The sequence below is a fragment of the Coptis chinensis genome, chromosome 8 (genome assembly GCF_015680905.1).
Source record: "Coptis chinensis isolate HL-2020 chromosome 8, ASM1568090v1, whole genome shotgun sequence".
Lineage (NCBI taxonomy): Eukaryota > Viridiplantae > Streptophyta > Magnoliopsida > Ranunculales > Ranunculaceae > Coptis > Coptis chinensis.
The window spans coordinates 31,260,002-31,273,859 of record NC_141463.1 but is presented as its reverse complement, the minus strand read 5'-3'; the positions used below and the strand labels follow the sequence as shown (position 1 = coordinate 31,273,859).

Genomic DNA, 13,858 nt, shown 5'->3' with positions numbered 1-13,858 from the left:
ACTTTTGGGCTTCGGCAGGAGTAAAAGTCTTTTGTTTTTTTGGACCGGTTTTAAGTTTTTTGTGGGCTGGGTCCTTTTTATTTTATTTTAAGTGGACCGGATTCTATTAATTTAGATGGGCTTTGGGTTAGAGTTTGTTTTTGGGCCGAATCTGTGCCTGGTTTGGAATCGAGTTTTCACCTAGTTAGGGTCTGATTCAAACTCTTGCCAAAACATGAAAAAGTGAGTTTTCTGTGTCTTCTTTCCAATCCAATTGGCCTCGTCGCATTCCAAGGTCTGTGGTGGTAGATATGATGTCTGGAAGTTTGGTTGACAGAAAATAGTGCGTCAGAAATCAGTTTCTTCGCACTGTGTTCAAGTTCAGTTTTAATTTAGTTAGAGTTTGAACTAGATTTTTATGAAAACATTAAAAAGTAAGATTTGGAAATCTTCTTTCTATTCCAATTGGCCTCATCGAATTCCGAGATATGTGGAATTAATTATGGTGTTTGGAAGTTTGACTGGAAGAAAACAGTGCGTCAGAAATCAGTTTTACGCACTTTGTTCGAGCCTAGTTTTCGAATATTTAGAATGAGATTGAGTATTTTTTTAAAACATAAGAAAGTAATTTCTGTGTGTTATCTTTTCAAATAAAAAAGACTCGATGCATTTGGACACCTGTGGAAAGCGTTGTGTCATTCAGAAGCTAGTTCGTCAGAAATCTAGTTTGCTAAAAATTGTGATTTTTACCAACTTTGAACTATTTTTACTCCGAGATAGAATGACATTGGGACTTTAAGTTCTACATGAAAAAGTAAGTATACATATCCTAGTTTTCAAATAATCAAGTGGAGTATCATTTGGATGGCTATAGGAAACGTTATTGTTTTGGCAAATTACCTAGATAACCTACCATGTTTTCTTTTTAAGGGAGCTCTAGTTAATTTTTCTTATTATAATGGGATAAATGATTTTACTTAGACATACGAGTGTCTTGAATCTTGATTTCTTAATTTCACATTTGTATTATATTCCAAGTACAATTGTTGCATATACACTAAATGTTAATATAGATTTATGTTATCTCACGTGACATATTAAATTAAAGTTTGTGTTTAATATATATATACAATTGAGGAATGAAATGAAAATGAAGTATGCAGCCTTAAAGCATGAATTCTTATTGTTCTTTGACTTTGACAATGTGGCTGATAAGAACTACGAAGGCTTGATTCCAATCTTGAAAGATTTGGATACGTAGGCAGCTTTGAGCAAAAGTACAACCACTACACTATACTATATTATATATTATTTATTATTTATTAGTTATTGTGATAACTATATGTGAACAATGTTAGTACTTAATTGTGTACGTGATTGTGGTTGTTTAAAATATATTTACGAGACATTTAACTAATGCGTTATTCCTGATTGAACCTTTTGATTGATATAATTGATAATGAGGTGAGTTGATTAGTTATTGTGTTTGAAATCTTTAGTAATGAATTATTGTTTGAGACGATGTTTGTTTTGTAATTAAAATATTATAATAAATGAGAACTCTTAAATGTTAAAATCCGGTGTAAAAGTGCTCGGTGAAAATTTAATGTGTCGCCCACATCTTCAGATCTCTTCACGCCTCTTTGATGAAAAGAAATGTTTATGACTAATGATGTCATGTGAAAAGCCATCTTAAAGAGGAACTAAGGCATTTGCCTTGCGGGTGGGCTGTATTTCTTGAGTGTACGGGAATCTAGGTATGGGTATTCCTTGAATGTGGCGGGAATGACCAAAGATATTCATTGAATGTGCCATGAATGACCTGTTAGTGTTATGATGGATATTCCTTGAATGTGGCGGGAATGACCCAAGGTATTCATTGAATGTGTCATGAATGACTTGATATTTTGTTATGCCCAAAAGAGGCTTTGTGTATATGTATGGAAAGCCCAGAGATGGTTGTGACTCACAAGTTACGAGTTTACAAGATGAAAATATGTTTCCTGGAGGCGATATCCCCGTTTGGGACATATGTCTTGTAATGGTACTCGGTGTGAGTGAGGCACATAGATATGTGTGATTTGGCAAATATGTGTAGTGCAAATCGTGGAGTAGGAACTAAAGGTTGGGCTGTGTTTTTAATAAATGAGTTAACGAGATAATTAATAAGCAAAGTAAAATATTGATTTTACGTGTGATGGAGCTATTGCATATGATGTATATGATTTCTTATGAGAAATGTTTATGTGGTTTATGTGAGTTGATACTCACGAGGGATGAATGTACTCCCTAGTTGTGATATATTTCCTCGTTTTCATAAGTAGACGAGTGTTTTTTAAGAAAAATATTGGCTTTATGTATGAGCGAGTTATTGGATATAATTGGTGATATATTATGATATAATGCATATAAGTTCTTACGAAGAAATGTGAATATGGTTAGCGTGATATGATAAATATGGTGGTGTGATATGAATGTTAGTTAATATTGGTGATATATTATGATATGATGGATATGGTGGTGTGATATGAATGTTAATTAATATAGGTGATATGTTATGATATAATGGATATGGTGGTGTGACATAAATGTTAATATTGGCGATATATTATGCCAGATTATATATACCCATGATGGTTGCAGTGAGAGTGAAATAGATGTATACTATAAATGATTATGTTTGGAAAATCTAACTTTATTTTGCAGGAAGGTATGACTTATTAACTTTTTATGCAGAGACGTTGTCCTACCCTATGACGACGTGCTGGCTTAAAGGTAAAGTGTATCAAACTCATATTTAAATACGTTATCATATGTGTATGTAATAAGTTAAATATAAGTGGAAATTATATTGTGAGTTATTTTGGAAAGTGAGCATGATGAATACTGTTATATGAGATTTCTTGGAAATGTATATTGGGGGTTAAAATTTTACTTGGGAAGAAACTGCATTCCGTTTTGAGAATACGGAACTAACTTGTCTTCCAAGTTGGAATGATTGAATAGTATATTTCTTTATTCAAAAGATATGAATGTATTGCTATTTTATATTTAGTCTTACTCATACCAGCAAATTCAATTTGCTGACCCATGTTTGCTTTGTTTTGCAACGTGGGTGTGTTCTTGGAAACATAGATGGTGGAGTGCAGTGGATGAGGACATATGATTTGGAGTTGCTCTTGGAGTCTTATGGTTTAAGTTTTTACGAAGTGTACGGTTTTGTTTTGAGACAGATGTAATAGAGTTGGTTAGTTTCTTTGTAGTTTAATAATATGATGAAGAGTTGTTCCTTTAAGTTTTCTTTTGATTTTAGTTTTTTTTATATCGTGTTTGATAACAGGGTATTGGGTTTTGTTTCATCCCGGGTTTCCAGATGATTGAATATCATTGTTTTAAATATTATTTGGAAATTTGGGATGTGACACTATTTTAATGATTTTCATATATAAATGTACAATATAAATTAATTTTTAGGCATCAAAATATGAATATTGTTAAAATGGTTCGGGTTTGGGTCGGATTCTAGTCACAAACATAGAAACCATATATGGTAAAATGGATTTGGATATGGTCGGATTTGGGTTGAAACCCATACAATTTCCAGCCCTAATTATGACTGGGGTCAATCGATCTTGGCGTATCTTTACCGTTGGCTAGACATCGCTACTGAGACTAAAGTCATCAAAGGCAATTTGTGCAACTTTGTTTGGATTATACCAGTAAGTCTAATTTATTAAGTTATTGTTCCATCTCATTTATTTATCTAGTTATTGATGTTGTTATGTTGATATTGTATTTTATATATTAATTCAGTATTGGTGTTATGAATATTTTCATGTAATGCATGCATTATGTGTTAAGGCCATTGCAACAGAATGAGACTCATGACCTAATTCCACATATTGAAGTATTGGGGCTTCACCATAGGCAAAGAGGGTATAATGATCCATCTCATAATACTCATAACATTCTTCAACATATTGAGCTTTTAAGAGCTATACGTATTGAGTGGCAGCCATGAGCCTCTTCTTTCATCTATCTTTCATACCCCTTATGAGGATATTCCAGATGTTCCAGAGAATGCTGAGTACCGTAGATTGTCATATATGTGTTATAGAGCGAGGTTTCTTTCTCAGTGACGAGTGATAAATGTAGGGTCAGTAACTGCATGCATGGTACCTTAAGGACCGATGTTGGCATCAAATATATGGAGAGATTGTTATACCTTACCCACCACCTATTCCACCAGCAAATGCGTCATTGGTCACAAAATTTGTCAGAACAGTTAGCCATGGTTAATATGATTTAAATTTATTCATGATTTATTATTTGTATTCACTATAAAATGTAACATGCCCTTTGTTTTGTTAAACATGAGGAAGCAAGGTGGGAGCTCCTTATATAGCTCTCTGACTTATGCCATGCGTGCACATGAAGATGAGTCTCAAATGCATCTCTTCATTAATTGTCCATTTGCTTGATCTACTTGGTTTTGTCTAAATCTTATACATGCAATCAATTCGGTAAGAAATGATAATCTCAAAATATGGTTGATTGATGTGTTTCTTGCCCTTCGACAATCAGATGATTATGAATATCAACTCACAATCTTTTCTGTTAACATGTGGTTCATATGGTTAGAGAGAAATAAATACAGGTTTCAATCCAATGCACTGCCTCCGGATCCCAGAAATCTCATCTGCAATGTTAGACAGTTTACTAATGAATTGTTACGACTGAACTCTAGCGGCGTCTTGACTAATTATACACCAACAAAGATGCTACAAATTTGTTGGTTTTTTTCAGTGTTTCCTTTTGTCAAGTTTAATGTAGATGGATCTTCCTTGGGTAATCCAGAACCTGCAGGAGCTAGAGGAATGTTAAGGAATGCCTTGGGTGATTTTCTTCTTGGCTTTGCAACGCCAATTCGAGTGGAACTTCTCTTATGGCTGAAGTCATATCATTGCATTTCAGCATTCAAATTAGGGATGTCAATGGACTGGGCCAAGCCTGAAGCTCGATTGAATCCGAACCGATAAGATAAGGACTTAGACTTTAAATTTAGCCCGATAAGATTATTGGGCCAGGTCTGGACATACCTATGTCCGATCCGATAATGGCCCGGCCCGAAATCTATAATAATTTTATGTGTTTTATATTTAATATTATTAATATATATATTATATTTATTGAAAGTTGACATAGAAAATTGGAAGCCATATTAGTTAGTATTGTGTCTGTCAAATAACAGTTTCCATGTATTGCTAATAGACTTAGGCCTGGCCCGAATCTGAACTTGCCCAATAGGACCTAGGCCGGACTTGGACTCAAAATATCAAATATGATTTGGGCTGGGCCTGGACCTAGGTGTGTCCTGTTCAGGTCTGTTGGCCCATTGACAGCCCTAATTCAAATCGCTGCTAGAATGGGTTTGACTTATGTCGTTACTAGTTAGTAGTTGTTAGATGTTAATATGCATTTAATGCTAGTCTCTAAGAAATTATTGTTTCATGTATAAGTAAATGTCATCTGTGTTCATAGTAGTTGTTAGGTGTTAATATGCATTTAATGTTAGTCTCTAGGAAGTTATTGTTTCATGTATAAGTAAATGTCATTTGTCTTCATAATGTAAGGAGCTAGAACTGAAGAAACTGAAGAGTCTCATGCAAGGACCAAAATATCGATATCGGTGAATATATCGGTGTACCCAAAAATCGATATATATCGGATATATCTATTTTTTTTGTGACCAGTCCAAACTATTTAAAATATTGGATATATCAGAAATATATTGGAAATATCAGATTTATATTAAAAAATGGTCAAAAAGTCAAGCGATATATATATCATAAATATCGATTATATCGGCGATATAAAGTTTTATATCGGAAATTCTGATATATATCGAGAAAAAAAGGGTTCAATATTCGGTGGATATATATCGGAAATATCGATGTCGGTGTACCAAAAAAATGATATATATCGACAATATATAAGATATATCGGTGATATTTTGGTCCTTAGTCTCATGCAAGGATCAAAATATCGAATTCGGTGAATATATCGGTGTACCCAAAAATCGATATATATCGGAAATATAGGATATATCCAGTTTTTTTGTGACCAGTTAAAATTTTGTTTTGTATGTTGATATATCAGAAATATCGTCGATTATATTGAAAATGTCATTTATTATATCGGAAATATCGACAATATATCGGTCAAAGTCAATAATATTTGGTCAAAGTCAACAAATTATATCGGATAGATCGGATATATCGGTCGATATATATCGTTATATCGAAAAGTTCGATATATATCGGGAAAAAAGGATTCAATATTTAGTGGATACATATCAGATATATCGATGTCGGTGTACCAAAAAAATGATATATATCGGTGATATTTTGTTCTATATCTCATGATATTTTGTTTCTTGGTCTTCATGTATAAAAATTCCTCATAATCAAAATCTAAAGTTTTTCAAAGAAATTAGTTATCTGTTGATAATTTACCAACAGTGGTATCAGAGCCAAGTCTGTCTAGCATAGCAAAATATAAAAAGACCCCCTTGCTTGTCTCGTTTAAAATGGCTTCTAGCAGCAACTCCACTTTCAATTATGCAACCACATCAGTTCCATATTTGATGGTGAATACTATGATTACTGGAGCATCCAGATGAAGACCATCTTTATCTCCCAAGACTTGTGGGAGCTTGTTCAAGATGGCTATGCCGAAGGAGGATCAACAGAGATTCTAAAGAGAAATCAAAATAGAGATGCAAAAGCTTTCCAATTTATTCATCAAGGGGGTAAGTAAATCCATCTTTCCTTGAACTATGGGTGCAAGCAAATCAAAAGATGCATGGGAAATTTTACAAAAGGAATTTGGGGGCTGCGATAAAGTCATCTCTATCAAGCTTCAATCTTCATGGAGAAATTTCGATAATCTGACCATGAAAGAAAGTGAGAATGTCCAAGAGTTCTTTACAAGGGTTGCTGAAATTGTAAACCAAATTAGAAGTCTTGGCAACACTATTCAAGACAAAAAGATTGTCGAGAAAATTCTTAGAAGCCTACCAATGAAATTTGATCATGTGGTTGTGGCAATTAAAGAATCAAAGGACTTGTCAAAGTTCAGTTTTCATGAACTAATGGGCTCGCTAGAAGCACATGAGAAAAGACTTAATAGGTTTGCAAATTCATCGCCGGAACAAGCGCTTTAGTCTAGCCTGAATGTGACGATGGAGAATAAAAGTCACAAAGCAGACCATGAAAAAAGGAGAGGCTCATATCAAAGAAGGGGTCAGAATGGGAACCAGACAAATGCTCAAGCTCGCGGAAGAGGACAAGGCAGAAAAGGATTTCATTCGAGAAACTTCAATGGTAATTCAAACATATTGTTATATTTGTAAGAAATCTGGTCATGAAGCTAAAGATTGTCGTTTCAGATGTAATAGATGTAGAAATCTCAATCATTCTCAAAGGGATTGCTGGTACAAAACTAGAAGGGAAGAGAATACGACTAATTTTACTGAAGGTAACGATGAAGACCAATTATTTTATTCATGTATGAATGCAGAAAATGAAAATCAGGATACTTGGTACTTGGATAGTGGATGCAGTAATCATATGACGGGGAATCGAAGGATCTTTGTGTAGCTCGATGATTCATTCTACTCACATGTAAAGCTTGGAGATGGAAATATGAAGAAGATTGAAGGAAAGGGAGCCATTGCTATTTACACTAAAAGAGGTAACAGAAAACTCATCCATGATGTTCTTTATGTACCTGGTCTAACTCAAAACCTCCTTAGTGTTGGTCAATTGTTGCAAAGAGATTATTCCATAGTCTTTGATGATATCAAATGCCAGATTATTGATAAAAAGAAAAATCTCACGATTGCCAATGTGAACATGACTCGAAACAAAGTTTTTCCACTTCTCATGTCTCTAAGCAAGAAGGTTACTTTCAAAACTAAGAAACAAAATGAGTCACATCTTTGGCACTTGAGATATGGACACTTGAGCTACAAAGGCTTAAGTATATTGAAAAGCAATAGCATGGTGATTGGGCTACCTTCCATTGATAAAATGCATGAAGTGTGCGAAGGTTGCATTTATGGCAAAATGCATAAGTTGCCGTTTCCAAAGACCTCATGTAGAGCTCAAGCTCCACTTGAATTAGTGCATGCCGATGTGTTTGGGCCTACAAGAACTCCATCTCTTAATAACAAGAGATACTTTCTGTTATTTGTTGATGACTATACAAGCATGATGTGGATATATTTTCTAAACAAAAATCAGAAGCTTTCTCTGTGTTTCTGAATTTCATGGCATGTGTAGAAAGAGAAAGTGGCAGGAAACTAAAGACACTTAGAACAGATCGTGGTGGAGAGTTCATTTACAAAGAATTCTGGAATTATTGCAAAGAGAAAGGCATAAAGAGGCAGCTCACAGTCAGGCACATCCTGCAACAAAATGGAGTCACGGAGCGGAAGAACAGAACCATTGCAGAGATGGCAATAAGTATGCTAAAAGGAAAGGCACTTCCTAATTAGTTCTGGGCAGAAGTTGTAAATAGGGCAGTTTATATATTAAACCGCTCACCGATCAAAGCAGTTCCATCCAAGACTCCATATGAAGCATGGCATGAGCGGAAACCTTAAGTGAAGTTACTCAAAGTTTTTGGCTGCCCTGCATTTGCTCTTGTTCAGTCACAAGAACGAGTGAAATTTGACGAGAAAGGAGAAAAATATATCTTCATTGGATACAGTGATGAATCCAAAGGCTTTAGGCTATACAGTCCAACTTCAAAAAAGCTTGTAGTTTCAAGTGATGTTGTATTTGATGAGATGGGAAAATAGAATTGGGATGATGCTGGTTCTTCTCAAAGTTCAAGAGCAATAGAGTTCTATGAACCAGAAGCAAATCAAGAAGATAGCAATCCTTCGTCAAGCACAAGTCAGAGACAAAGTCCAGCAAGGTCACTGAATTCAAGCTCATTGGAAGGTCTCCTAGATTCAGATTCACCTCCAAGGAAGATACGTTCTATGTCTGATGTTTATGAAAATTGCAACCTTTGCTCTTTTTAGCGAACCACAAAGTTTTAACGAAGCTGTACAAGATGAGAAATGGAAAAGAGCAATGGATGATAAGATCACAATTATTGAGAAAAATAGCACGTGGAAGCTAGTTGATTTGCCTGAAGGAAATGATGTTATTGGTCTGAAGAGGGTTTACAAGACGAAGTTCATAGAAGATGGCTCCATTCAAAAGCATAAAGCATGACTAGTTGCTAAAAGCTATTCCCAACAGCCTGGTGTTGACTTCAATGCAACATTTGCACCCGTTGTGCGCATGGAAATCATAAGAGTTGTTCTTGCACTTGCTGCCCAAATGGAACTCCCAGTTTTTCAGCTTGATGTCAAGTCAGCCTTCTTGAATGGAGATTTGGAAGATGAAGTGTACATCGAGCAGACACTAGGATATGTGAAGGAAGGAGCAGAAAATAAAGTCTACAAGCTACAAAAAGTCTTGTACGGCTTAAAACAAGCACCACGAACATGGAATAGCAAGATTGATGGATACTTTCAACAAACTGGTTTTTCAAAAAGCCGAAGTATGAAGATGAAATAGCAAGATTGAAGTCTTATACATAAAGAAGGAAGGAAATGAGCTTCTGATCGTTTGTCTATATGTAGATGATTTAATTTATACCAGCACCAGTATGAAGATGCTGCAAGACTTCAAAGAAGCAATGATGAAGGAGTATGAAATGACTGATCTGGGGCTTATGAAATACTTCCTGGGAATTCAAGTTCAACAATCAAGAGGAAATATTTTCATCTCTCAAGAGAAGTACCTTGAAGACTTGCTCAAAAGGTTTAGTATGTCTAATTTCAAGCTAATCTCTTCACCTGCTGCACTGAATGAAAAGTTGAAATGATGGAGCACTAAAGGTTGACGAGAAAGTTTATCAAAGTTTGGTAGGGTCTCTACTTTATCTTACTCACACAAGGCTTGACATCATGTATACTGTGAGCCTACTTTCCAGGTTCTTGAGTGAACCAAGTAAGCTCCATCTTGCCGCCGCTAAAAGAGTATTGCGCTATCTACAAGGAACCAAAAGCTTTGGTCTCAAGTATGTAAAAGAAGAAGTAAATTCACTCATTGGCTTCACAGATAGTTATTGGGCAGGTTCTTTAGATGATAGAAAGAGCACTTCTGGGTATGCTTTCTGCTTAGGTTCAAAGCTGATTGCTTGGTCTTCAAAGAAACAGAAAACAGTCGCATTATCCTCTGTAGAAGCAGAGTACATTGTTGCAATGGATGCCGTATGTGAAGGTGTTTGGCTTAGAAGAATTCTAAAAGATTTGCAGCAAGAAGTCAAGACCCCTACAACTATATTTTGTGATAACATGTTTGCGATTGTAATGACAAAGAATCCCATGTTTCATAGCAGGACAAAACACATTGAACTTCGTTATCATTACATTCGTCACAAGGTGGAGAAGAAGAAGGTTGAGCTGAAGTTCATCAACACAAATGAACAATTGACTGACATGCTCACAAAAGTAGTATCTATGGATAAGTTTGTTCGAGCTCGAGATACTATGAATGTTGCAGCAAGTTGACAAGAAGGGGGAGCATCTGAACTCAAGATTTTCAAAATTAGGGGGAGTGTTGAGAATGAATTTTGAAAATTCTAGAATATTGTGTTTAAGTTACTAGTTAGTAGTTGTTAGGTGTTAATATGAATTTAATGCTAGTACTAAAAGTTCTTGTTTCTCTAAGAAGTTGTTATAAGAGGGTCTTATAAGATGATCTTATAAAGTGGTTTGGTTTTCATTTTAAGTTAACTATATAAGCACTTGTAAAATAGAAAAAACAAATACATAACATCTTTTTCCTGTATAAGTGTCCTCACTCTTCAGAATGTAAGGAGCTAGAACTAAAGAGTCTCATGTACTAAAAATTTCTCCTATCAATTTAAGTAATTTTCAGCAAACTAGTTCTCTGTTGATAATTTCCCAACATATCATACCATTATAAAGCATGTCAAGGAAATCCCATGAGAAATCAATCAGTTGATTCAAGATATCCGCTCTTTGTTAAGCATGCAAAACAATTATCATCTTAGCTGGATTTATCGAGAATGAAATTTTGTTGCAGATGGTTTTGCAAAACTTGCATCTGATCAAGCAAAAGATGTTAATTGGTGGATGCAACCAGTGACATTATGTGATCAGCTACCAGATGTTCTAAATCATATGTATCTAGGACACTCGTCTATATGGTGTTATCGATCCCCAACTAGTCTATCTAGTTTAGTTTATAACTGTTGTTTGTACTTCTTGGAAAGTTTGAATAAATAAAATGCAGTTTACCAAAAAAAGAAGTAATTGCTACATACAATCGATCAGTTGATGGATAAATGGGAGATGCCATTTGATACTTACCTAAAGGGTACTTACCTAAAGATAGCTAGGTGGATTGTTATCCCCTAGTAACACTGTACACTTATTTGATTTTCTTTTTATATAAAATTCAACTTTACCTAGCTAAAATACAAAGAATGCAACGTATATGTTTTTTATTTATGGTGTTTTTTTTTTATGCAAATCATACTACTATATATATTAAACTATCTCAAACAAACAAAGGTCGGCAGTTTGAAGACAACATACAATTTGAAAGATCTGAGCTTCCTAACTGCTTTTTTGCCCATGCAGCTAGTAAGTCAGCATCCCCATTAAAGGCCCTACTAATCCATCTAAACTCATAGAACTTACATCCATATATCAAAATGTTAATATAGGTTATGACAGCCTCCCGTTCCCATCTACATGAGCTATATTGTAAAGCTCCAATGACTTCCAAATTATCCCCTTCAACCACAAAAGACTGACTTCCTAGATGCTTTGCCGATAGTCGCCACTTCCACGCCGCCTTCCAGCCAAATCATTCTTTGCTACTTCCAAAGCTTTGAATCGTCTATCTGCTGCCCCCACAATGCACCCTTCATCATTTGTTGCAATTGCTCTAGCTCCTGCCCATCCAGTTTGCCTACAAAAAGAAGCATCAAACCTAATGATTATGCTTTCATTTGGTATAATGTGGAAGACTCTCTCAAGCTGATTGTTTTCTATATTTAAGATAGGTTGAGGGCTGAGGAAATCTTCTCTGTATGCCATATAGCATTTATCTGTTCCCCCTATGCTCTTCATGATCATCCCTTCTCGGTTTGCCTTTTTATTATCAAACTTGATTTCATTTCTGGTTTGCCAGATTTGTTGGAGCATGAACACAAAGTGGGTGCAAGCCAGCCTTTTCTCATTGTTTTTATTGCAACACCAAGTCAAGACCTGGTCCAGTCTTTCTCTTAACGACAGCTGTTGCTCCTTGTGGATTCTCAATCCCACTTGTTCAAACCAAACAATTCTCACCCATTCACAATCAAAGAAGAGATGTTCTGCAGTTTCCATATCCTTGAGACAATAGGGACAGGAGAAATCTCCTATCATATGTCTCTCAGCTAGGATGTCCCCCATAGGTAACATATGCATATACATTTTCCAAAAGAACAATTGTATATGTGCTGGGACAGGGGCCTTCCAAATATGCCTTAAAGTGATAGGATTGCAACTAGAGCTTCGCCCCACCTCTTCCTTAGGCTTGAGAAGAAGGTAAGCTGATTTCACAGTAAAACTGCCATGTTTGTCTTTTTCCCATCTCAGCTTATCAACTAAGTCCACTTGTGGCCTGACTTTGACCTCAAGAATCTTATTACAAGTAATAGGGTCGAGATAGAGGCTAAACTTAGTCTCATCCCACCCACTCTTGTTTGTACATAATAGGTCAGAGACCATCTTGCCATGCCAAGCTGGTACCTCCACCCCGTAACTCCTCCAAGGTAGTAGGTATTCCATTGCATTTAAGCCATGGGTCCTTCATGATAGAGGTGGAGTTACTATTACTAATGGCCCAAATAAGGCCACCACTTATCTTATTAAAAGTATTATGTATGCCCTTCCAAAAATAGGAAGCCTTGTTAGGGTTTTTTTCACATCCCCTATCCAACTTTTCCCATAGATGCCGAATATAGTTCTAGTCTAGAGAGAGTGCACATCAGTGGCAGCTTTCCAAGGCAACTTAGCCAACATTGTTTTATTCATATCTCTTGATTTTCTTAAACCCAAGCCTCCAGAGCCTTTGGGTTAACTTATGTGATCCCACCCTATGGTGTGGACACCTTTAGAATTTTCTTTTCCAGACCACCAGAAATCTCTACATGCCTTATCAATCTTATTGCAAGTAGACACTGGAAGCAAATAAGTTGACATGGCATATAGAGGAGTGGCTTGGATCACAGCTTGGATAAGAGTTGTTCTCCTAGCCTGTGACAGAACTTTGGCCTTCCAACCTCTAATCTTATTATGGATTTTATCCACCAAATAATCAAAGTCCTCAGACTTTTTCCTTGTTAACATTATGGGTACCCCTAGGTACTTTTTTTTTGGAGCAAACTTCCTCACTTTCCAGAATCTTTTTAGCCTTATCTTTTGTCTATAAGGGACATTTCTACTAAAAAAGATACTGGATTTTTCATAGTTTAATTTTTGGCCTGAGGCCTCACAATAATCATCTAGAATCATTTTCCATTCCCACTTTCAGCCACATTAGCTTTAGTAAATAGGATAAGGTCATCAGCATACAACAAGTGAGTTAGAGCAGGGGAGTGCCTTTTAATCTTTATACCATGCACCTCCTCCCCTTGCTTAGATCTAGCCACCATCCTAGATAAGGCTTTAGAAACTAAAATGAACGGGTATGGGGATAAAGGATGCTAAACCTATCCAAAGGAGACCCATTCAACA

The 13,858-nt window shown here is 35.8% G+C and overlaps 1 protein-coding gene and 1 long non-coding RNA gene across 3 annotated transcripts; one reads left to right on the top strand and one right to left on the bottom strand.

The window, feature by feature from the left end:
• The first annotated feature begins 6,489 nt into the window (after positions 1-6,489).
• Positions 6,490-10,829, top strand: LOC147481065 (uncharacterized). 2 transcript variants are annotated; one of them, XR_015205854.1, is made up of 2 exons: positions 6,490-7,364; positions 7,561-10,829. It is a non-coding gene; the product is annotated as an uncharacterized LOC147481065 (long non-coding RNA). The 2 variants fall into 2 exon arrangements; XR_015205853.1 differs by having other exon boundaries at positions 7,430-10,829.
• Positions 10,830-11,893: 1,064 nt separating this feature from the next.
• LOC147481064 (uncharacterized) lies at positions 11,894-12,910 on the bottom strand. Its single transcript, XM_086578823.1, has one exon. It carries the CDS (start codon positions 12,908-12,910, stop codon positions 11,894-11,896), a length of 1,017 nt encoding a protein of 338 aa, XP_086434949.1.
• Between the last annotated feature and the right edge of the window lie 948 nt (positions 12,911-13,858).